At 46.4% G+C, this 25,231-nt stretch overlaps 1 protein-coding gene across 2 annotated transcripts in view; it reads left to right on the forward strand.

The window, feature by feature from the left end:
* CACNB4 (calcium voltage-gated channel auxiliary subunit beta 4) overlaps window positions 1–25,231 on the forward strand; it is an 81,248-nt gene that overhangs the window by 18,356 nt on the left and 37,661 nt on the right. The window contains exon 1 of one of the 2 annotated variants that reach the window (XM_058839230.1): window positions 14,366–14,518. The exons of the other annotated variant lie outside the window; for it this stretch is intronic. Coding sequence (XP_058695213.1) covers window positions 14,474–14,518 — 45 coding nt within the window. The 5' untranslated portion in view covers window positions 14,366–14,473. Of the gene's footprint in view, window positions 1–14,365; window positions 14,519–25,231 lie in introns of those variants that run through there. 2 annotated transcript variants of the gene reach the window in all.

Genomic DNA, 25,231 nt, shown 5'->3' on the forward strand with positions numbered 1-25,231 from the left:
AACTTGTAATTTATCATTAACTTTAACTTGTGACTTATCAGTAACCTGGAACTGATTAATGACTTGTAATTTATCAATAACTTGTGACTTATCATTAACTTGTGACTTATCAATGACCCGTAACTCATCAATGACTTGTGACTTATCGATAACTTGTAATTGATTAATGACTTGTAACTTATCCATAACTTGTAATTTGTCATTAACTTCTGACTTATCAAAAACTTGTGACCTGGAACTGATCAATGACTTGTGACTTATCAATAACCTGGAATATCCCCGGAATTGCCCAAGGCCAGGCTGGATTTGGGATTTGGAGCAGCCTGGAATGGAGGGAATGATGGGATTTAATCTCCTTTCCAACCCAAAATATTCCATGATTTTCTGATTCCACAATTCCCTTTTCTGTTTTTCTCTTTACCCCACACCCCTCCCGTTGTTTTATGGTGATTGACACAAAATGCTCATTGATTTCTCTCATCTCCTCCCAGAGCTGCTGCATTTTGATAAAACTTCATAAAAATATTTTGTCCTGCGAGTAGAGGATGGGAATTCCAGCAGGTTTTTTTTTTCTCAAGGAAGAAAATTCCACGTTGGTAGCCCACAAACAAATAGAAATCCCTCGTGGGCATTTTGGTGGGGTGCATGGTGTGTTGTAAATTAAAAATTTTGGGGTGTTGTAAATTAAAAATTGATCCTTTTTAACTCAAAGATGGTGGATTTTCTTCCAGATTAAACTTTCAAAAAAGAACTGGCAAAGGCAGCCGGATTTGCCAAAGCAAATGGCCCCGTTTGTGCTGCTTTGAGAGGATAAAACTGTGAGAAATCTGATCAGAAGAGCCCTCAGGAGGTGCAGCTTTCCCAACTGACTGGCCCAGCCCTGGATTTTCCATAGGGAAAGGTCTGTAATAGGGAAAATGAAATTATTCCCCCATCCTGCCCTTAGGATTTCTCTGGGGAGAGGCCGCTGCCCTTTTGTCTCCCTGGGAGCTGCAATAAGAGCACGTGGCTCTGTCTGAATCACAGCTTTTCCACCTCAAAAAAATCTTCCATGTCCAGCTATTTACTCCATAATATTATATTTTATCCTTTCATTTTTATATTCTATTCTATTTTATATTATTTATCTTTATATATTCAATTTTTTGTTAAAAATCCAAGTTTGCTTGGCAACTTACACCTGGAAACCATGGAAAAGGTTTCTCAAGGTCATCTCTGTGATGACTTTATAGATTAATAATTAAATACAAAATAAATTAATTTATGATTTCTAAGCAGCCTAAATCTGCTGGGAACGTGGGGTAGGGACTCTCCTTATCCTGGACTGGTGGAACTGGGAATACTGGGAGGAATCTCAGAGCTGGCTCAGCTTTAGGTTTGTCTTCTCAGAGCTCTAAAAATGTTCTGCTGATGTCAAATCCCTGCTCTGTCCCCCCACGTCGTGGAGCACGGGGAAAATCTGGGAAAAGCTCTAAAGATGGAATAATTCTGAGTCATGGAGACATTAATAAACACTCCCACACGCTGGCAGCGCTCAGGTTTGGTTATCTTAAATAATCCTAATTGCTGAAATTCATCATATTTGGTGATTTTTGGGTTTGTTCACTAAATCAGGAGCTTCAGGAACGCTCCAGCTCCTGGCTGGAGCTGGGAGAAATAGTAAGAGAATATTTATTTATTCCATTTGCCCAGAATCGTGCGGCAATTATGACAAAACCAATTTATTCCGGGTTCTGCAGATTGCCATGGAAACCCACATGGAAAATAGCAGCCCAAGGCCACTTAGCATGAGAAATCCAGGGGTTCAGCCCTGATTAACTGGATCATGCTATAGATTTTGGGGAAGAAATCCTTCAAATGGAGACATTTCCCTGCTTAATCACAGCTGGAACACTGGGAATCCTCCTGGGAAAGGGAGATGGGATATCCAACCTTGCGCTGGAGAATTTTTTTGGATTTTCTGGCAGCAGTTAGTGAGGAAGGAAAAGTGGCTGTGCCAGGAGGAATTCCCAGGTGGGAAAGGCAATTTTGAGGTGTTTGTTGAAGGCAGAGCCATCAGTGCTGTGCTGGAGCTGTGGGGATGGAAGGGTCTCGTGCAGGTGTGAGCTGGGAGGGGGTGATCACTCCGGGAATTTAGGAATTGATTTAGGAATTATTGTGGAATTGTTAGGGTTGGGAAAGTTCTCTGAGATCATGGAGTGCAGTCATTCCCAGCACTGCCCCTGTCCCCAGTGCCACATCCAAGGGGATTGAAATCCCTCCAGGAATGGGGATTGATCCACCTGAGAGCCTTTTCCTGAAGGAATTGTCCCAAAATCCCCCCTGAGCTGCCCTGGCCCAGCCTGAGGCCGTTCCCTCTCCTCCTGTCCCTGTTCCCTGCCAGCACAGCCCGACCCCCCCGGCTGTCCCCTCCTGCCAGGGAATTCCAGAGAGGGAAAAGATCCCTCGGGATCCTCCTTTGCTCCAGGCTCAGCCCCTTCCCAGCTCCCTCAGCAATTCTCCAGCCCCTTCCCAGCTCCCTCAGCAATTCTCCAGCCCCTTCCCAGCTCCCTCAGGAATTCTCCAGCCCCTTCCCAGCTCCCTCAGGAATCCTCCAGTCCCTTCCCAGCTCCCTCAGGAATTCTCCAGCCCCTTCCCAGCTCCCTCAGGAATTCTCCAGCCCCTTCCCAGCTCTGTTCCCTTCCCTGGCCACGCTCCAGCCCCTCAGGGTCTCCCTTGCCGTGAGGGGAAAATCAAAAACTGGGAGAAAGCGTGAGGGGAAAAAAAAGTGAGGGGAGTTTGGGGAGGGCTCTGCTGCAGAGCTTTGCCCTCCTGGATCCTCCTTTTCTCCAGTCTGAGCCCCTTCCCAGCTCCCTCAGGAATTCTCCAGCCCCTTCCCAGCTCCCTCAGGAATTCTCCAGCCCCTTCCCAGCTCCCTCAGGAATTCTCCAGCCTCTTCCCAGCTCCATTCCCTTTCCTGGACATGTTTCAACTCTCAGGAGTAAAAACTGACCTCAGTAGTTCCCAAACCAGCTGCTTTGGTGCCACTTTCTCCCTCTGTATATTCATTTTTAAGTGTTTCGTAGCTGTGATTTTATTGAATTCTGAGAGAATTTTGTTTTCCCCATTTGTGCTGGAGAAGCTTCTGAATTAAAGCTGGGTTTGATTGATTTCTGATGTTCCTCTGTCTCCAGAAATGGAAGTGTTGAGGAAAGCATTCAGTGTTACCCTCGTGCTGAAGCTGAAAGACTTTCTCATCCTGTGCAGATTTTGCACATCACTGGTGTTTAAAATGAGCTTTGTGCTCTGAGTCATTCCGGGGGGAGCTGCAGAGGAGGGGAGTCCTGGTATTGCCTCGCTGGCTGCTCCTTGGAATCCCAGAAGTTTGGGAAAGAGCTCTGGGATTGTCCAGTCCAGTCCAGCATTTCTGATTGGGATCGTGAGCCTTGGCCTGTGCAGAGCCAGCGGGGGATGATGCAGGAGAGCTGCTGGGAACACAGAATATCCAGAGTGGGATCCTTCATCTCCCTCCTGGCCCTGCACAGACACCAACAATCCCAGAATCCCAGAAGAGTTTGGGTTGGAAAGGACCTTAAAGCTCATCCCATCCCACCCCTGCCATGGCAGGGACACTTTCCACTGTCCCAGGCTGCTCCAAGCCCCATCCAGCCTGGCCTTGGGCACTCCCGGGGATGGGGAGTCCCCAGCTTTTCTGGGAATGCTCAGTGAGGTTGAAATGCAGCTGTAAAAACGCCACCAGTATTTGATAATTCCTTATCACATCTCTAAGACTCGATGCAGAACCAGAACTGGAGTTCAGGGGGGTTTTCCCTCTGCCCAAAACATTGATGTGGAAGCTGCTTTGCCTCTACTTCCCCACTAAACCCAAACCATGTCCTGCTCCTGATGGAAGAGATTCTTGGAATCCTTTCCTGCCTCAGCCTGGCTCAGTGCAGGACACAGGGGAGCACAGGACTGCTTTTCCCACTTTGTGTGGTGCCATTTCCTCCTTCTGGGAGTTTATTTTGTGTCATTTATGCTGCTTTGTAAAAGCAGGAGCAAATTGGCAATTTTGTGTTCTCAGCCAGACCACAGCTTGTCATTTTTTTGGGTTCATTTTTTTGGATTACTGGCCCAAATCCAGCCTGGGCTCACCAGCCTGTTTGTCTTGCCCACATTCAGGAGTGCTGGAAATCAGAGTGCAGAGTTCTAATTAATGCACCTCCATTAATTGGCACTTCTTTCAGGTGTTGGACTTCAACCAGCTCGTTTGAAATAAGAAAATGATGCTGTGTGTGAAGCATTCCTGTGCCACAAATGGCCATAATGTGTTTATTCCATTCATTAAATGCATTTTTGGGATTTATGAACCAATTGGCTGCACTGGAAATTACTGTAAATTACCTGTGAGGAGGATTCTGGAATCAGACACTGCTTTTGGGTTATTTGCTGGTTGTTTTGGGTTTTGTTTTTTTTTTTTGTGGTGGGCAAACTATTCCTGTGAGTGTTGCAACACAACAGCTTTGTCTGGAAATGGCTCCTCAGATTCCTAAAGCTGAAGTTTAATCTGCATTATGGATGTTGGGAAGGAATTTTGGAGCTATTGTCTGTCAGTGCTCAGCAGGGAGAGGAGGAATAGTCTGCAGAAGAAGGAATATTCTCATTACCCCTTCATACCTGCTCATTTAAGATAAAGGCATTTAAGAGTCTGCTTTCTATTAGAGACATTTGGTATTTTAAGAAAATGTTTTCCTGGATGTATCAGCCCTGTCAAGCTTCACCTTCAGAGCTGGATATTCCCAGTTCTGAGCATCATTCAGCTCCCTTCCTTTGTCACCTCTGCCCTTCCCACCCACTCACCACCCCCAAGGTTTAGGTGGGCTCTGCAGAAGATGAATAAACTCAAATTATCTGCATGAGGAGGAATTGAGGAGGAATTGAGGAGGAATTGAGGAGGAATTGAGGAGGAATTGAGGAGGAATTGAGGAGGAATTGAGGAGGAATTGAGGCCTCTCCAATCCCGTGGGTAGAGCGGGCACGCAAGTGTGTGGGCAGGAATGAGTCCAGGGACAAAAGAACCTGTTAAATCCTTAATGCCTGCTTCCTGCTACTATGAAAAGTATTGAAGATGTTTAATAAAAACTCTTTTATTTTTATTTTTTCCCTGTGACTGAGTCTGTAAAGCTGCTGTGCTGAACTGGGGTTAAATCTCCCGGCTCTGGGAGTGTGTGAGTGCAGCTTGAGGGACAATCCAGCCTTTGTGGGGGTCACTTCACCTCTGATAAAGAGCATTTGGCCCTTCCACACCTTCCCATTAGGCAGGATCAGGGTTATTTATGGATTTTTCAGGGTGGGCTTTGCCCATTTCTTTTTGTTGTAGCACTTTCCACGTGTGGCTGTGGGATTTCAGTTCCTCTGCAAGTTTTGGGGTTTGGGGTTTGTGTAAGGTTTGGGGTTGGGATAAGAGCTGCAGCCTTCCCTGGGACTTCCCTCTGCTCCTCCCATCCCAGCCGGATTTGGGCTGGATCCCTTGGCTGGGATGGGATCTGGGAAGCAAAAGGAGCTCAGCTGGTGCTGGGGAGAGGTTCTGGATCCTTGGGAAGGAGCAGAGTTGGGTGGGATGGGGGTCCCTCCCTGCCACCTGTGCTACACAAAATCTGACAGCAGCAGTGGAGAGGAGACAGAACCAAAGGCTCCAAATCTTCCACTGGAAGAGTTTTCCAAGAAATCCAGCCTGAAGTGAGTGAGAAGGACCAGTGGGCTCTGCTGGGGAAAGCTTTCCCAGCTTTTGGGTGGGGTATTCCTGACCCTGCCAGGCCACGAGGAGCCTCAGAGCCTGTTCACATCCTGCTCCCTGATGGCCAGGTAAAAACAGCCCCAGTGGGAATGGATGGGGAGAAAGGAACACTGGAGTGCCTGGGTGGAATTCCATTTGTTGGGAATTTCAATAACCTTTGTTGTATCCATTGATGCAGCTCCAAGGAGAATTTGAACAGTAAAGTCAAATTATGGCGCTTTTTCCCTCCAGATTCCCTCCGTGTCCAGCTGATTTTCCTTCACTCAAGATCACCAGAAGTGATTTCAGAGTTCCCAGCTGGCTTTGGAAAACCATCCCAAACTCACAGATTTCCAAAAACCAAATTTCTGCCTGGAGAAAACCTCCAGGAAAGCTCCACCTGCAGCTCTCTGGTTCATCTTTCCCTGCTATTTTCATCCTGCTGAACCGAGAGGTGGCAGCAATATTCCCTCCTAAGACATTTTATGTGTTTTACATCAATATAATGTTTAATTGCAATAATGAGCCATTTTATTTCTAGCCTGAACTGGAACAAACCAAATTTTTCATCACTGAATCGATGGATCTGAAAATTCAAAGTTTCTGGTGTAACCCAAAAAGTTTGGGTTTCCTTTGGCTCCACAGGGTGGTGGACACAGTAGCAGCTACCAGAATTCAGTGGAATATTGTGTGTTTAAGCTGCTATTCTGCCCATCACAGCAGATAATTTTGGAGAATAAAATGCAGTAGAACACACATACAGGAAAAAAAATATATAAATTCAATTTTAGGTCCCTTCCTAAACCTGTTCCTGCCAAGGGATCGAGGCTGAAGTCAAAGCTTTACCTTTATTTTGCTTTATAAAGCTGCAGCAGGTGTAATATTCCAATTCATGTCCAAGCTTTTTTTAAGGATAAGCTTCCAAGTTCATCATTTTAACAGAGCCTGGGCTTTTTCTCCATTTGGGATAAATACATCCTTTTATGAATTTTGAGTTCTAGCACCTTTTAATTCCGTGCTCCCTCATCTGGACACTGAATTAAATGCTGAGAACATGAGGTTCTGATCTGCTCCTCTATTGCTCATCATGATTATAGGCAGGGATGGCAGAGCTGCCATTAGTTATTATTCTCTACACTCCCAATTAGAATATTCTGTTTTCTGCTTGTAACTCCATCAGCCTGAGCTGCTCAGGCTGAATTTTCCCATTTTTTGCTCTCAAGTGAACTCCAGTTCTCACTTGAATTATAATGGAAATAAAAGTCCCTCAACTTTTTGGGGGCCACAGAAAATATTAGGCACTGAATATTGATGCTTTCCTATTTATTCCTAATTTTTGTTTCCTGTCTCGTAGGCAGGTTGAGATCCAAGACAGAACTTTCAGTAGTTTATTTAGAGTTTAGGGGTTTTTAACTAATCTGTGTAGGGATGTTGTAAAAGATGATTTAAACTAATAATAAATAATAAATAACTTACAATAATAATAATAATAATAATAATAATAATAATAATAATAATAATAATAATAATAATAAAAATAAATTCTATTCTATTCTATTCTATTCTATTTTATATTATAGTTAATTTTATAATACAGAATATAATTAATTACATAATAATTATATATTATATATTGCAATCTATATTATATATTGTAATATATATAGTATATATATTTTGTATTATATATTGTGACATAATTATTATATATTATAATATAACAATAAAATAATATAATAAATTATTAAAATCAATATTATTAAATATAATATATTATTAAGTTATTAAATATATTATGATGATGAATAATTAATGCATTCATATATATAATGTATAAGATACAATATACAGTATATAATATATAATATATAATATATAATAGTTAATATATAATATATAATATATAATATATAATATATAATATATAATATATAATATATAATATATAATATATAATATATAAGACTAAATAATATATATTATATACTAAGTATCTAAACTATTCATAATGTTAAATAATATAAGAATATATAAACTAATCATAAGCTAATGATTCTGTTCTCTTTTTAATTCAGGGTTTGAGAGATCAGGGAAAATGCAGGTCTGAACCTGCATGGGAAAGTCTGAGGGAAAAATATTAACATTTTATAAGTGTTCAGAGCATCAGAAATTGCCTGATTTAATCAAATTTCTGGTTGGAGCAGCCTGGTCAGTGGCAGGTGTCCGTGCACATGGCAGGGGTGGAATGACGTGAGCTTTAAGGTCCCTTCCAACCCAGATTATTCTGGGATTTTTGGGATTTTGGGATTCTCTTGGGTGGTTTCCCAGCTCTGTGGCACCAGGGGGGCTGTGCTGCTGCAGGGAGTTCTGGAATGGCATTTTCCTCCTTCCTAAGGCAAAGGCAGGAGATGTTTCCAGCCTTTCCTGGCTGCCTCGGGCTTGTGAAAGGACTCACGGAGCTGCTGGTACCTGGAGCATCCAGGGGTGCTGAGGGGATGGGAACTGCAGGTGTTCCCTTCATCCCAAATTCCCTCCTGAACCCTCATCCTGTCCCTGGAGCTGCTGGAGCACACCTGGCCTGAGGTGTCCCTGCAGGGAGAGCAGAGCAGGGGCAGGTTTTGGTGTCTGGGTGTGTGTTCTGAGCCATCCCCAGCACTCACGGAGCTGCTGGTACCTGGAGCATCCAGGGGTGCTGGGGAGATGAGAACTGCAGGTGTTCCCTTCATCCCAAATTCCCTCCTGAACCCTCATCCTGTCCCTGGAGCTGCTGGAGCACACCTGGCCTGAGGTGTCCCTGCAGGCAGAGCAGAGCAGGGGCAGGTTTTGGTGTCTGGGTGTGTGTTCTGAGCCATCCCCAGCACTCACGGAGCTGCTGGTACCTGGAGCATCCAGGGGTGCTGGGGAGATGAGAACTGCAGGTGTTCCTCACCCTGAGCAGAGCAGCCATGGCTCCCTTCATCCCAAATTCCCTCCTGAACCCTCATCCTGTCCCTGGGGCTGCTGGAGCACACCTGGCCTGAGGTGTCCCTGCAGCAGGGGCAGGTTTTGGTGTCTGGGTGTGTGTTCTGAGCCATCCCCAGCTCGCTGGCAGGACCCCGAGTGCTGCTGGAAACGCTTCCTTCCAGAATTGCCACGGAAGGGAATGAACCTCTCCAATGGAGAAAGATCAGAAATGCAGAAATGGGGTTTTTACAGGAATAATAGGAAGACGAGGACTCATCATTTTGAGGATTTTTCCACAGATTGTGTGATCCTCTCCTGGCTGGTGAGAACATCACAGAGTCATCATTTCATCAGGTACATGAGGAGAGGTCTCCCAGAGCCTTTCCAGGAAGGAACACAACTCACTTAAATATGCACAGCTAAAGCCGTGAATATTTGTTCTTCTCAACTCAGCTCCCAAGTACTCTAAATATTTCAAGAAATCAGGTTGGACAAGCGGTTCCTCCTTCATTGATCTGTTGTTTCTGGATCAGTTTCTCCACTTGGATGGGAGTCATGGAAATTTACTGCAGGGAACTGAGGAGTTTCCTCTTGTCCCCTGCCATGAAATTCCAAGTGCTGTGGTGCAGCCTATGGAAATGGGATTATAAAAGCAGAGGGAAAGGCAATAAAATCAGCAGCCTCATCAAGGCATCTCTGTAAAATCCCAAGGGGAAGGAGCAAACTGGAGATGAAGTTGAGCTAGTTTTTAATTAATTAATTAATTAGTTAATTTTTTTATTCTTTTAACCTCTTAACTAGAATGGCAAATTCTTTTTAGGGATTTAAAAGCTCTGGGTCTGAGTCTTTTAAAGACAGCCTTTGCCCTAGTCCTTGAACCTAAAAACAAAATAAATGTGTAGTTTTACTAGTTTAGCTAAAGAAAAAAAAAATCTCCAAGAGATCCTGTGTTTTACAGAAGCTGGAATTTAATTTTAGCTTGCTTTTTGCTCACTCAAGGCTTTGTTTTCTCTAAAGAACTATTACATGATAATCACAATTTATCAAAAATACATTTCAAGCAACTTTTTCACGAGTGTTCACTGATAAAACTGCAAATATTGAAATGCATCTGGGAAATTAACCCCGACCAGGAGCTTTCTGGGCTGTTTGTCTGCTCTGAGCCTGGAAAATCTTTGAGTTCATTGCTCTGTAGATGTTGGATCTTCAGCCAGGGGATGTCCTGGCATTCCCAGCACGCTCCCAGTGCTCCTCCTCCCTGCAGCTTTGCTGTTCCCAGTCCCAGGGGGATGATTGGAACCTTGATGTGTTTTCCAGGACCCTTGATGGGGTTTCCAGGATGCACTGGTGCCTTTCCCCTGCTTGGATAAAATAGCAGCAGCTTCCCATAAAGTTTGTAATTGGCTTTTAGAGAGCGTTTCCAATCATTCCAACAGTTGCAGGCTAAAGTGTTGCGCAGAAACTCGGCATCAGCACTTCTGGCAGCTTAGGAGATTGATTAACATTCATAAGGAAAGCAGAGGAGCTTAAAATAAGGAATAAAACAAGCGCTTAATCCTTCGGCCCAGATGGTTTTTGGCACGGCAGATAAAATTGTGGATCTTCCCTAAAAACAGAACCCCCCCATCTCCCTTCCAGCAAGGAAATCTGACACAATTCCAGCCACTCTGGCTTTTTGGGGTGCTGCCTGGGGTGTGACAATATTTTGGACCTGCTCAGCAGCCTGGTGGCCAGTGGGAGCTGCTGGAGGGAGATCTCTGTGGTCAATGTCCATGGATCCGTGTTTAGATCCCGAATTCCAAGCTCCACATCTTCCACAGGGATCCCTGTGCTCACACTGGGCTGTTCTTGCGCAGTTCCTCAGGTGATTTGGGATTTGCTCAGCTCAATCCTGTGCTCCACACTTGGAGCTGGCTGGAATTGTGAAACCCTTGGAGCACATCCGTGCCTGCCTCAGGAGATGGGGATCATCCACTCTTCCCATGAAAAACCCCCTTGGAAGGCTTTGGCTTCCCTGCAGCTCGGTTTCCTCCACAGTGCCCTGGGAAAGAGGCATTTCACAGCTCGTTAAATATAGAGGGTACCTACAAATGTAGCCCAGTTACCTCTCTGGAGGTGCCTCCAACCAAGAGGAAGTGACAACCCAGTCTTCACACTCTTTAATTATAGCAGCCTTTACATAACAGTGTCAGATAAATGTGGTTTAGGATAGGTGGCACCTCGCTTCCTCCAGAAGAGCTGTCAAATTAGACCAGACTAATTTATTACTTGAAGTTCCAAGGATTAAAGCGCTCTGTCCAACCAGTCTGTTTGAATAAAACCTGAAAATTCACCGAATCCTCTGTGCTGGGATATATCCCAAACAGCACAATCCTCCTTTCTTTTGAAACAGAAACACATCCCTGTTCCTCTGGTGGCTTCAAGGACTTCCAAGTCCCACAGATCCCATTCTGCTGGAAATCAGGGTTAGAGGGGATCTCAGGGGGTTCTCCTGGCTGTGCCTCCTCCCAAGGCAGAAGCTGATGTCACTGCACCAGATTCTTATCTAATCTCTATCATAAAACAGAGGAGGAGGGAGAGAGGCAGAGAAATGGCTTTAGAGGGAGAAGGGGCAAGGAGTGGGGCTGTGCCAAGTAATTTAGGGGAGTGAGGAGCTGGCCTCCTGCCCATGGATGGAAGCAAGGTGGATTGCTGGAGATTGCTGACGGTCCTTTCCCTTCCTATTGATGAAATCCATTCTGCTGATGCCAACAAGAGCAGCTCTTTCCACAGGGGAGAGTGATTTTCTTCAGCAGGCCCCGGAATCCAGGCGGGGGAAGATGAAACCCAAAGTTTGTGTTTGATGGAGGGGACGCTGATGGAGGCTGTGGGTTTTGGAGCTGTCTGTGTGCTGCAAGGAGTGGATCCATATCCAAGCCTGCTCTTAATGCAACCACTGATGCTCTTTGTGAATGTGCCCTTGGCTGCTGAGGGGGGTTTTGCCTCATTATCCCAAAGTAATGTCGGGAATCCAGGACGGTGATCCGATGTGAGAGCATGGAGAGGCCATGAAGAACTCGGCTGTGTTGGGGTTTCAGGGTTAATATTCCTGTTGTTCCCCCTCAGCAGCAGGAAAAGAGGCAGCGCTGCTGCTCCACTGGGTGAAATCCCAGGTGGAATTTGTTGAAGTCGGGAGAAGGGAGAAGTTGCTGACTCCCATCCCGGCTTGGCGCAGTGCGGTGCCGAGGCGTTCCCTCGCCTTGGCAATCTGGATCCTGCGCATTTATTTATTCCAGCAGCTCTTCAGTGTGTTTATGCAAATAGTTCATTGCTCCAGCTCCTGAAAGAACCACACAAGTGCTGTCATTTGATTGAGGAATCATTAGATCGGGCTGGAAATAAAATTTTCTCTGGTTCTGTATTCACACCCTCGGAAAAAAAACAAACCCAGTGTTCCCACATTTGGGTAGCTCAGGACTGACTAAATAATGGATATTTTGGGATAGATGGATACACGTCTCAGAGAGATTTCCTTTGTACTCTAATTAAAAATAAAGAGGATGTGAATAATCTCTAATGGCAGCAGAGTATTTGGAGGAAGCCAAGTCTTTTGGAGGACTGTGGGTACTCAAAGTATTCTGACTCCTTTCCCCCACCTCCAACCTGAAGATATTTTAGTCTGGATTATATCCTCAGTGATTTGTTGGGCATTAAAAGTTTTGGATGACTCGTGGGCTTTGTTTACATCTCTTTCAAAATCTCCTCTGCCCTTGGAAACGTGGAGTCGTGGGCTTCGATTAACATCATCAATGAATGCTGTTACAAAAAATTAATAATCCAGCAACTGAAACCATTCAAAAAATGACATTTTTTAAAGGTCAGACTTTACCAAGGCTCATTTCAGCTCTTTAGCCATTCCATGTTTTCCCTGCCGGATAATATCAGCTCCATTCAGTGCCCTGTTCCCTCAGCCTATTTATTATATTTATATTCCTTCCCAGTCAACTTAAAAGAGTTGTGTGTCTTGCTCCCTCACCTCGGTGTGTGTTTCTTGGATAAATTACCTCATAATATTCAAAACAGCCTCTGATTTAGAATTCTTCTGTATTACAGGGATTTGTATTTTTATAGCATCTTTTAGGAGCCTTTTGAGTTGAGTCATTAAATATATATTTTTAATAACTTCTGTGGCTTAAAAGGACAGTGTGAAATGTAAGGACTGGAAATCAAATAGTGATTCCCTTGACTTCTGAATTCAGTTGTTTTATTACAAATCTATGTGAAATTCACTTTTCCTCCTTCATCTTGTGATTTCACGGCCTTTTTTGTTTTTAATTTTGAGTTTAGCAAGGGTTCTCAAAATTGATTATTTCGATCTGGGGCATCACAGATCTTCAAGAACTCTGTAGAAGAGGCTGTGAAAATTAACTTCTGTTAATTCTGGGAGTTTCATGACCATTTTAAAGACTGTCTTAGAAGCTGAGATCCTCCTCCATCAGAATTAATAAATTGAGAATAAGATTTAGCATAACTTTGGAGAATCTTCAATTGAATTTGTAAAGAACTTGTGAATATTGGGAATATTCACAAGAATATCACCTTTGGCTTTGCTTCAGGTGTCTGTTGGACACTTCCCATGGGATTAGTGGTAACTTTGCAGAACTGAAAGAAGCTTTTGGAAGGAAAAGTGGATGAAGCAAATGGAAAACACAAATAGGAAGCGTTTGTGAAACTGCGGTGTTGGATCAGATTGCACTGAAGATGAGATTTTAAATAATTGTTTTAATAAGGATAGGAAGTAAATCGTAAATTAGCTCTGTCATTAGTGTTTAATTATTTATTGGCTTTTTAATCACATAGTGTAACACCAGAAGTTTAATTTGTAGAGCTCCAGGAGGAACTTGTTTAGAGATTTTGTTTCTTAATTTAATTGTAAATCAGGTTTGAACTTCTGTTCTTCTTTGTGTTTAGTCTCGGTGTCTTTGGCATTTAATTGTTTCCAAATATTGTTGTGGGGTGCACGGATGGTTTTCCTTGGAAACCACCCTCTGTTTTCTGGAATCTTGAGGAAGAAAGGCTGTGTTTTATTGTAAATAAACCACAGAATTGGGCTGGGAGGGACCTGTGGAGACCATCCAGGCTCAGCTGGAGCAGGTGACACAGGAATGTGCCCAGGTGTTTGGGATGACTCCGGACACTCCCTGGGCAGCAGTTCCAGTGCTCTGCCCTCATGGAAAGATGTTTTTCCTCACGTTGAGCTGGAACTTGTGTTGTATTTTATGGCCATTGCTCCTCAACCCGTCACTGCCACAACCGAACGGAGCCCGGTACCAGTACATTGTGGAGATATTTATATGCATTAATGAGATCTCACCTCAGACTTCCCTAGACTACACGGTGTTGTTTTATCCTAAACCGAACAGGTTTTATATAAATTAGCAAGCGCCGCCGTGCTGGCCGCCCGCGGGAGCCGCCGCCATGAGCCCGTGAGGGGCCGCGAGGCGGCGCCAGCGCGCACCGCTGCTCGCGGCCGGTGCGTCCCAGCCAATGGCGTGGCGGCACCGGCGCGTCCCAGCCAATGGCGTGGCGGCACCGGATCGTCCCAGCCAATGGCGTGGCGGCGCCGGCGCGGCTCAGCCAATGGGGGGCGGCGGCGCGGCGGGCGGGAAGCAGCGGGGCGGGCGGGGGGCGCCGGCGGGAGGCGGCGCCGCCGCAGCGCTCAGGGAGCTCGGCCCCGCCGCCTCACCGCGCTCCGCCGCCGCGCTCCCCGGCCCTCCGGCCCCTCACCGGCTCTCCATGTACGACAACTTGTACCTGCATGGGTTTGAAGACTCGGAGGCGGTGAGTGCCGCGGGAGCGGGGCGGGGGGCGCGCAGACCCGCACGGGCGGGCTGGGTGTCCGTGTTGCGGGCGAGGCACCGGCGGCTGTCCCCGTGCTGCCCCAGCGATGCCGGGACGGGCTGCTGGGCTTCCCTGGGGAACCCTCGCTCGCAGAGCGGTTCTGTGGCAGCACAGAGCCCCCGGAGCCGCGGTGAGGGGCTCGCTTCGGGAGCCAGCCCCGGCGGTGGCCGGGTGGGTGCTGTGGGCGGCCGGAGCACGGCCGGGGTTGCCGCGGCGATGGACACGCCGCTCCATATTAAACAGGGATCCGTTACATAAGGCGTTGTGGACAGCTCGTAAAACACACCGATAATAACATAATATAGAGTGTACGTCAATGCAGACGTATGTATGGTATGATGTGGTGTCCTCAGGAGGATGGATGGGTCCTGTAGGGCTTCGGATGAGGAATTTTTTCCTGCCTGTGTCAGTGTTGGTCTGGAAGTGCAATCCCTCTTAAGTGTCTCCTCACTTGTTTTAGCATCCCTTTATTTCAGGGATACGGATTGACAAAGTGCAAAATTGACATTAATGCAGTGCACCATGTTGAGAGGAAATGCTGTGTATTGGAATCCTTCCGAACTGGGTGTTTGAATTATTTCAAAACTGTGCTGCTTAGAAGCTTTGGTTTGGGTTGGAAGGGTTTAAAGCTCATCTCATGGGCAATGAGACCTTCCACTATCCCAGGCAGCTCCAAGCCCTGTCCAGCCTGGCCTTGGACACTACCAGGGATGAGGAAATGCTTTGGGTCAATTTAGAAACTCCTGCCCTTTTGATATGTGTGTGTTAACTCTTCCTTTGGGCTCTCTGTCGCTGCTGCTGCTCACAAGCTGCCAGGCCAAGTGCAGATGAGTGTGTTGGTTCCTTTAGGGATGTGTTTTGGGATCCCACTGGATGTTTCTGTAAACCAGGCGAAGCGTGAGTCCTTGGGAGCTGTTCTCCCTCCCGAGTTTGTCTTGTGCTGGTTTAATGTCTTTCAGCAAAGACTGTGCTCTTAAGAAGACAATTTAAAAGTGCAGTATTAGGGCTGAGAAAACCGAGTTGCTGGGTAGTGGTTGGTGTAGAAGAAACGCGTTGCTTATAAAAGTTCATCAGAGAATGCAGGTAAATGTGTGATGCATTGAAAGGTGCTTCCCAGATGCTCAGCTCCGTGCATTCCCAGAATCTCAGGGAATTGGAAAGAGCCTCTGGAGATCACCCAGCACAACCCCCTGCCAGGGCAGGGTCACCTGGAGGTGGAGACAGGAATGCATCCAGGTGGGTCTGGAATATCTCAGGAGAGGGAGACCCCACACCCTCCCTGGACAGAGTTCAGTGCTTGGCCACCCTCCATGGAAAGAAGTTCTTTCTCACATTGAGCTGGAATTTCTTGTGGTTTAGTTCATATTTCAGTAAACCCTGGTGATCTCAAAAACGTTGTTTGGGAAAAGCGGCTTTAATGGCACCTGTTGCACAAACATCTGGGTTAGGATTTATGCTGGAAGAATTGTGTTTATAGTTGAGAGGAACTTGGTGTTTAGATGTCCGCTTGGAAGGATTGGGATGAAGAAGTAATTTCCAGATTCCTTAATACTCCCTTAAGCAGTTTATGATAATGCAATTTTACAGCTTTTGAAATTTTACAGCCTCTCTGTAATTGAGAATGCTTTTGATAGACCTGATTTCCAGAATCACAGGAACAGGTGAGAACCTCCCTCTCCTTAATAAAAACACCCCAAAAGCAATTTGGATCTCCCAATTGTATGGAAAAACTGGAGGCCATAAACCCCAAAGGCTCAGGCACAAAGCAGTTAAAATTCCCCAGGTGTCTGTTTGCTTTATGCTCCTGAACCACTTGCTTAAAACATTAAACCTTATTCTTTTAGCTCCCAACTCAGGGATTGGGGATGCCTGCTGAGACAATATCCTGGCAAACAGGTAGTGGGGATGGGTCACATGAGTGCCACTTTCTGGCCAGAGAGAAGCAAGGGAGAGAATTGAAAACCAGAATTGTGGTGGAATTGTGGTTCCCTGCGGTGAAGAGCAAATGACAGCGAGCGTGCAGAGATGAAAGCAGGGCCTCTGCATTGTTCTGGGTTAGGACCTGGAAGGTTCAGCTGAGAGCTGGAGCAGCCCTGGGCTTGGATGGGAGCTGGGAGGGAGGGCTGGTGCTAATTGCAGCGCTTCCAGCAGGGAATAAACCACAGCCACATGAGTCACTAGCACGGCAACGTCTGCCTAAAGTGGGCATTTGCCCTCATAAAACCCATCCAGGCACGTGTGCAGAATGCAGCTTGAATTTGCATTAAAGGCAGAAGTGAGCAGGCAGTGAGTGGCACTTATCCCCAGTAAACATGCTCGCTCTTGGAAAGGTACTGTAAAATTTATAGCTAATTTCTCCTGATTTGCTGCTCAGAGAGCACCAGGAGAAGTGTGCAGGTGAAATTTTCCTGTTAAAACCATCAACAAATGTATTTTTGAGCAGTGAAGGTATTTCCATGAATTTTGTAAACAGCAACTCTTATGATAATGTGTTTGTGTGTGTACATATATATATAAAATGTGCAAAAATACCATTTTTATTGATGGATCTATAAAGAAATGAGTGTGTGCATGGTATTACAGTCCATTACCAGCTGTGATGATTAACGTGAAGTAGATGATGCAGTAGCTGGTGTGAGGCTTTTTGGAGGAGGAAAATTACAATGCTGATGCTGAGAAAAACTCCTTGTGATTGTAGCTAAAAAGTTATTTCCACATTTGGGAAAAGAGGAGCAGGGATATGGAAGTGAGCAAGTTCTGCAGGGACAAGTGTGCTTGTCAGGAGCACTGAAAGATGAAGAGTGCAAGATGAAGATTGAAGATTTTTGCCTTGCTTATTGTCCTGCCTTGTGATATTTTTATTAATTCTTTGTGTAGTTCTAAACTTAATTCCTTTTGGGAATTAAAGCTTGTTTCCCTTGTAGGGAAGTATTTCACATTCTTGATCACAAGAGGATATAAAAGCCCATTAGCATGGGGCTTAAGGCAGTGAGATCCCCTGGGTAAGCAAATAATAAATGAATCTTTTTGCACCTTTCACAGTTGGGAACTCGTTGTGTGTCTGTGCTGGGGAGAGATTGGGATGCTGCTCCATAGGCCAGTCCAGAGTTTCTCTTTGATTCTGGGAAAGACTCCACCTTTTTCAGATAGATACAAACTTCAGTGAAGCCTTCCCATAATAAATCACTTTTTTCTTCCATAAAATTACATTTCCATTAAGGCAACATTTCATTAAAAAAATGATCTCCAGGAGTTAACAACAAATACCCTGTGATACAGAGTCCATCCCAGTCCCAGGAATAAAATCTGCCTCAGGTCAGTGTTTTGCACCCGCAGAACTGCCAGAACAGCCCCTTTTTGGTTGTTTGCTTATTTTTATCCCTTCAGAACAACACCTGAGCATGTGAAACACCTTTCCTCACCTCTCAGGGTGCCTCTTCAAGGCCTGTCAGCACGTGAGAAGCTTTATCTGGGATGCTTCAGTGGCTTATCTGGGAAGGGCTTGGGATGGGGAAGTTCAGCTGAGCTCTGCACCAGGCAGGGAGTGAGCAGGGGGTGGCTGGAGTGGGGTCAGTGTGGGGCTGGGCAAGGGGTCAGTGAGGGGCTGGGTAAGGGGTCAGTGTGGGGCTGGGGTCAGTGTGGGGCTGGGTAAGGGGTCAGTGAGGGGCTGGGGTCAGTGTGGGGCTGGGGTCAGTGTGGGGCTGGGTAAGGGGTCAGTGAGGGGCTGGGGTCAGTGAGGGGCTGGGTAAGGGGTCAGTGAGGGGCTGGGGTCAGTGAGGGGCTGGGTAAGGGGTCAGTGAGGGGCTGGGGTCAGTGTGGGGCTGGGCATGGGGTGAGTGAGGTGCTGGGGTCAGTGTGGGGCTGGGCAAGGGGTCAGTGAGAGGCTGGGGTCAGTGTGGGGCTGGGGTGAGTGTGGGGCTGGGCAAGGGGTCAGTGAGGGGCTGGGGTCAGTGTGGGGCTGGGCAAGGGGTCAGTGCGGGGCTGGACAAGGGGTGAGTGTGGGGCTGGGGTGAGTGTGGGGCTGGGTAAGGGGTCAGTGAGGGGCTGGGGTCAGTGTGGGGCTGGGGTCAGTGATGGGCTGGGCAAGGGGTCAGTGAGGGGCTGGGCATGGGGTGAGTGAGGGGTTGGGGTCAGTGAGGGGCTGGGCAAAGGGTCAATGAGGGGCTGGGCAAGGGGTCAGTGAGGGGCTGGGGTCAGTGTGGGGCTGGGCAAGGGGTCAGTGAGGGGCTGGGGTCAGTGAGGGGCTGGGCAAGGGGTCAGTGAGGGGCTGGGGTCAGTGAGGGGCTGGGCAAGGGGTCAGTGAGGGGCTGGGGTCAGTGAGGGGCTGGGCAAGGGGTCAGTGAGGGGCTGGGGTCAGTGAGGGGCTGGGCAAGGGGTCAGTGAGGGGCTGGCACAGGCAGGGCCAGGAAGTGCTGGGAAGGCTGGGAAGTGCCAGCCCTGGGATCCGGTGCTGGCCCTGTTACCCAGTGCTGGCCCCAGGAGCCGGTGCCAGCCCCATGCCTTTTCCCTTGGTCATCCAGTGCCTCCCAGGCAGGGCAGCTGTGCCTCCTCCTGTCCCAGCTGTTTAAAAAGGCACGGGGCTGGCACTGGCTCCGTTCCTCTCATGCCTTTATTTTCCACCTGGGATTTTGGTAGGGAAGTTCCTCCTGAGGTATTGATTGGATTTCCATGTGGTGCCTCTGACCCCTAAAGGAGATGGAAAGGTGGCTTTGCTTGCTCTGTGTATCCCTGTTGTAGATTTTTTTTTAGTAAATGCTTTTACTTCTTTTCTCTTTCCCCAGCATATCCTCCTCTCCTGAGCCATAGATGCACCTTCTTTCCTAGACCTCTATTTAGCTCTTTGACCCATCTCTAACCCTGCCTGGCATCCCTTGGCAGTTCCCATTCCTGCATCCACAGCCTCCCTCCTACAGCTGGCACCAGTTCTCCAGGGAAGCAGGACTTTGCTGTACTGCTGTGTAAGCCAGGGTGATGTGCAAGTTCAGACTTTGTCACCAAGACTTAGACAAACTCTTGTGTTGGGATTCGTTCCCACAATGGTATTTTAGATTCTGAAGGTCCTTTGGTGTTTATAGGGGCTAAGAACCAGTGAGATAAACCCTGGTAATTGCTGGTCCCAGTTTGCCATAAAAAAGGCCATGAGCAGGGCTGTCTGTGGTGCTGCATTATTCTAGGGTTTGTCTCCAAGTTACCCCATACAGTTCTTTGAGAGCATTGCTGAGAATTTTTAGGAAAAAGTCATGGGAATGATAGGAAAACACATTCCATTCACCATGTGAATGGTCAGCACAGTGTTTGGAGGACACTGTACTCCCCTGCTTTTCCAGTGACATTATTCCTCAAACCTGTCATTCCTTCTGCTCCAGCGTTCACTTTTCTCATGGCACCTGAGACAAGAAGATCTCCCTGTGCTGCCCAAGCAGGAGAAGTGATCAGAGAAAAACAAACCCTGGTAGGGAAGTTCATATCCAAATATTGGTTGGATTTGTGTCTGGTGCCTCTCTGATGGCTGAAGGGGGAGGAAAGGTGGGCTTTGCTTGCTCTGTACATCTCAGTTGTTGTGGGTTGAGTAACAATCAAAATGTGTATTTAGGAGGGTTTTTCATGCTGTCTCTTCAGTGATGGTGTGCTGGGTTTTGCTCGTTCTGTAGAACATCTTTGTACAACAGGCAGCTGAGACCAAGCAGAAGCTTTGTCCAGCTGCCAAATAAAACCTGGGGCTTGCAGTGGGGTTGGCTAGAAAGGTTTCAGGGGTTATTGGGTGTATCATGTGCTCAGGGCACCTCTGAGATTGTCGAGCTGAGGGTTGCTAGTCGAGATCTGATGCTGTTTTTACGTGTCTTGATGGATTTTGCAGGCAGGGACACCTTCCTGTATCGCAGGTTGTATCCTGTATCCGAGCCCTGTCCAGCCTGGATTTGAACATTTCCAGAGATGCAGCAGCCACAGCTTCTCTGGGCACCCTCCCAGGGAAGGATTTTTACCATGGATGGCAATGTGAACTGGGAGAAATGTTTGCAGTGCTTTGCTGGAGACACCCAGCTTCTCTTTGAGCTAAACTGTTCTTAATTTGCCCGTTTCAATTAGTTTCTAATTGTTTAATCCAAAAAGGCTGGGTGATGTCAGGACCTAGGCATGCAGGATCTTTTGCCTCACCACCTCCTTACGTGCTGCTTGTTTATGTAGGATTTTTAGTCTCAAATGTATGCTAAACCCTGCCTTAATTGGGACAATAATCAATATTTTCTGACAAAAAGAGATTATCCTCTGCCCATCATGTCTTCTGAATTCTCATTGAAATTTGGCTTTTACATGGTCAAAGCTTTTGTGTGTTTTTGACAGTTTCAAATCTGTTTTCATTTCTATTAGCCCTTAATAGACTGCCTTGACTAATGAATCATCAGCTGCCCAATATTTATCTTGTGTGGAAAGGACTGCCTGAAGGGGTTGGAAGGTGGTTTATTTGGGGATTTGCTGGGATGGTTTTGCTTAGGTTTTCCTCCTAAAATATCCAAAGTTCTACTACTACAGCATTAGCTATGCTTGCCTTGTTTTGTGCCCTTGTGAGGATGGTTTTCTGTCTGACTCAGATCTTCTGTTTGTTAAATGCCACATTGTGATTTGATAGTATAGTAGTCAAATAAAACACTCAGTGGGAATCATAAGTCACTTTTATAAATTGCTGCTTGCTGTTTCCATAGAGGTGCTTTTTTTATACCAGAAATACATTGAAATGGAAAAGGGAAAAAAAAAAGAGAGAAAAGCTTTGAGTCATCTAAACGAGAAACATAATGAGGAACAGGTAACAGAAATAGATAATTTTAATTTTGTGTTTTCAGTTTTCAGTTCCAGCTGCAGGTCAGCGCTCAGCCAATGGGCCAGGGTGTGGTTGCTAAAACTCTGAGTTCACCTGAAGGACTAAAGGTGTGGGATTGACTGTGGCTTTATCCTGCTTTTGGATTCCTTCTGCTCAACTCCTGGCTGGCTGTGGAGTGCAGCCAAAACCACAGGGCCCTCTCAGCACTGTGCTGCTCCTGGATTGCAGATTGCTCTCCAAATTGCCCAGGGTTTAAGGAAATGCTGCTGCTGGGAAGTGGAAGCAGCTCTCCCTGGGCTCAAGGGCACGGGAGGGAGGAGCATGGCTCTCAGTGCTGAAGGAGCACATCATAGAAATAATAAATAACGAGGGGACAAGCTTAACCTAGGATTTGTTGATGCCATGGCTTGCTTCCCTATCTCCCAAAAACATTCTTTGCTTGGGAGACTCTGAGATGTTGGATGTTTTCCCTTGGAGCGTGCTTTTATATAGAGATAGGAGAGCCTGATTTTCCAAATCAGCATTTTACCCAAATGCAGATTGCTTTACAAACAGGACAACTGCTCATGGTCATTTGGAATCCAGTAATTAATCCCAAAATGTCACTTAGCTGGAGGAGTGCTGAGTTCCGTAGGGATCGCAGGTGGTGTCAGGATTTGCTTGCAGCCTCTCCTCAGCTCCTGGTTTGTATTTTTCCACAGTGCTTTGGCACTGGTTTTCATGCCAGCAGTGAACTGGTTTCAGTCCTACAGCGTCTTCTTTTGCCATGTCCTTTCCTTCTTTCCATACCTCAGCATAAATATCCATTCAGGTGCAATATGTGGAGCACAGTGAGCATCAAATAAACTGGATTTTTGATTTGGAGGATATTCCAGTGTCCAGAGCCAGCCAAGCTTTTCCACCAGCACGGAGAGCTGGAGGAGGCCAGGGGTGCCTGACTTTGTGAATAGACAACACAAGGGTGTAAATCTGCTTTTTCTGGTTCTCCCTAAAGAATTGTCAGAAGGGGTTTGAAGTGTCCTGAGAAAAGGACTCAGAAAGGGCAGTGGTGGCTACAGGCTCTGCTCTGCTTCTCAGGAGGATTTTGATTTTCACAAGGGCAGGGGAGAGGAAGAAAACCCCGGGACAGGAGGACAAGGGGCTGCTTTTCTGATTTAGTTGGTTTGGGTTTTCTTTCCCTAAAAAGTCACATAGGACAAAGGCTCCCTAAGTTACAGGAATGGAGCTCTTTGGTTGTGCTGCTTCACCAGCCTGGGAACTGCAGCCTGGCAGGGATTTGATTTATTACAGCAACAAGGGAGAAATGATGAGGAAAAACCACTCCCTATCATCGTGCTGAGTACTGGAGTGGTGAAGTGTGTGTTTGAACGAGCTGCTAATGCTTCATATAAAACTTCACAAGCCTTTCTATTCTGAGAGAATTCTGCTTATACCAAATACATTTTCCCTATGAGCCCTCCCTTGGTTTTTCCCTGTGCTGGGACATTTCCCTCCAAATGGACTCTGCTCAGCTCATTTGTGTTTTCTGCTAACTCCCAGGGGCTGTGTGTCCTTGCTAGAGTGGCATCACAGTCAATGATGGCACTGGGAGATTAAATTGCAGAATTTGCATTGGCAGAAATGTCCTGTTTCCCTGGGAAAAGTGTTGCTGTAGGTGCTGTGCTGGGTGCTCTTGGTGTGGAGGAGGCTGGAGGATTTAGTTTTTAGTAGCAATGTCTTTTATGGCCAGAAACAAACTCTCAGCTCTCATGGGACAGGCTCCAGGGTGGGCTGGCCAAGGATTCTCCCTGTCCCTTTTCCTGTTCACAGAGCCAGGTACAACCTGAATACCCCTGGCCTAACAGTTCAAACTTATTTCAGTAATCTCTTAGAATAAGAATAAAATCTTGTCTCTAATGGTTACTCCCCTGTGCTGCTGCTTTATAAAAGTTTCCTTTCCATGCATGATTTCTTGGCAATGTTTTAACCCCCATTCCCACTGTGGTTGGTGGATTCCCTGAAGAATCTCTCTTGCTTGGGAAAACGATGTGTTCTGACAAATCAGCAGTTAATCTGTGATATATAGGTCATGAGATACCGTGATAAAATTTTATGTTCCAGGACAATTAGTGGTGAGCTCATCAGGTCCTGACAAAACAAGCCCCAGCATCACACTTGAAGCAGGGATGTTTCAATATTATTCCCAATAACTGGAAAATCTCAGCAAGGAAAAAAATCCAGTGGCAGCTTGGCCTCACAGCAGCTCCTGGCACCCAGGGCTCCATCCTGAACTGTGTGATAAAGCTCAGGAACAAAGCTGCCACGCTCCAGGGGTGACAGATCCCACAGAAATCCGTGTCCAAGGGACACCATGCTGGGGAAGGAGGTGGGATTCTGCAGGCTGTGGCTGTTCTCACCTGCCCACGAGGCTCCAGCTGGATTCAGGGAATGTTTCTCCAGTGTGGGACACAACCAGGCTGCCAGCTCATGTTCTGTAACCAACATTACTTGAAGTGAAACGTGCCACTGAAGCCTCTGTTGGGACAAGAAGAGTGGGCAAAACTACTTCAAAGTGTATTTATTTCCAAAGTTTCTGACAAGTAAGAGAAGTAGATCCCCACCGTGGTGCTCGTTGTGGTTAAAATGTTCTCAAGATGCTTTTGCATCCAGGAATGCTGGAATGGAAACCAGGAATGCTGGAATGGAAACCAGGAATGCTGGAATGGAAACCAGGAATGCTGGAATTGGAACCAGGAATGCTGGAATTGGAACCAGGAATGCTGGAATTGGAACCAGGAATGCTGGAATGGAAACCAGGAATGCTGGAATTGGAACCAGGAATGCTGGAATTGGAACCAGGAATGCTGGAATGGAAACCAGGAATGCTGGAATGGAAACCAGGAATGCTGGAATTGGAACCAGGAATGCTGGAATGGAAACCAGGAATGCTGGAATTGAAACCAGGAATGCTGGAATTGGAACCAGGAATGCTGGAATTGGAACCAGGAATGCTGGAATGGAAACCAGGAATGCTGGAATTGGAACCAGGAATGCTGGAATTGGAACCAGGAATGCTGGAATGGAAACCAGGAATGCTGGAATGGAAACCAGGAATGCTGGAATTGGAACCAGGAATGCTGGAATGGAAACCAGGAATGCTGGAATTGGAAACCAGGAATGCTGGAGCTCTGCACTTGTGATCGATCTCCTATTGGAGAATGAACGGGGTATTGACAGATGGAAAAACAGGCAAATGAGTTCCACTTTGCCTCCCTCCGTTTTTCCATGCTAATTACAGCTGTCTGTTGATTTTCACTCGCTGCCCCAAGGAGCAGAGTGGTAGGAAGTGCAGGAGTACATTGCTGAGTAGCTCCTGTGTTCTGCCTGGAGTGGATTCATTTCAGGAATGCATTAAGTGATATTTCCCTTTAATAGATCAATGTAAACATCCAGCATGAGTGGGAGGCTGGGAGGAGAGGAATCAGCGCTGGAATATTTCCCGTTACACATTGAGAATTCAGGCACTGGTGCTGGATATGTAGAAGTTGTTTGGAGGCCTTAGGCCTTCAGATTGCCATTGGATGTCCTTTTAGTGCTGATGCTGAAGGTGTTTTGTCTGTTAGAACATTTAAACACCTTGTTAGATGTTTAGCTTCACTACTCTGTACTGAATATTTCACATAGGAATCTTTCCTTTTTGTTGCCTTCCTTGGAATCCCAGATTGGTTTGTGTTGAAAGGGACCTTAAATCCCATCCAATTCCATGGACAGGGACATCTCCCACTGTTCCAGAGCCATGTCCACGCTGGCCCTGGACACTTGCAGACATAGCACAGCCACAATTCCTCTCAGCAGTG

Source organism: Poecile atricapillus, chromosome 5 (assembly GCF_030490865.1).
Source record: "Poecile atricapillus isolate bPoeAtr1 chromosome 5, bPoeAtr1.hap1, whole genome shotgun sequence".
In the NCBI taxonomy this organism is placed as follows: domain Eukaryota; kingdom Metazoa; phylum Chordata; class Aves; order Passeriformes; family Paridae; genus Poecile; species Poecile atricapillus.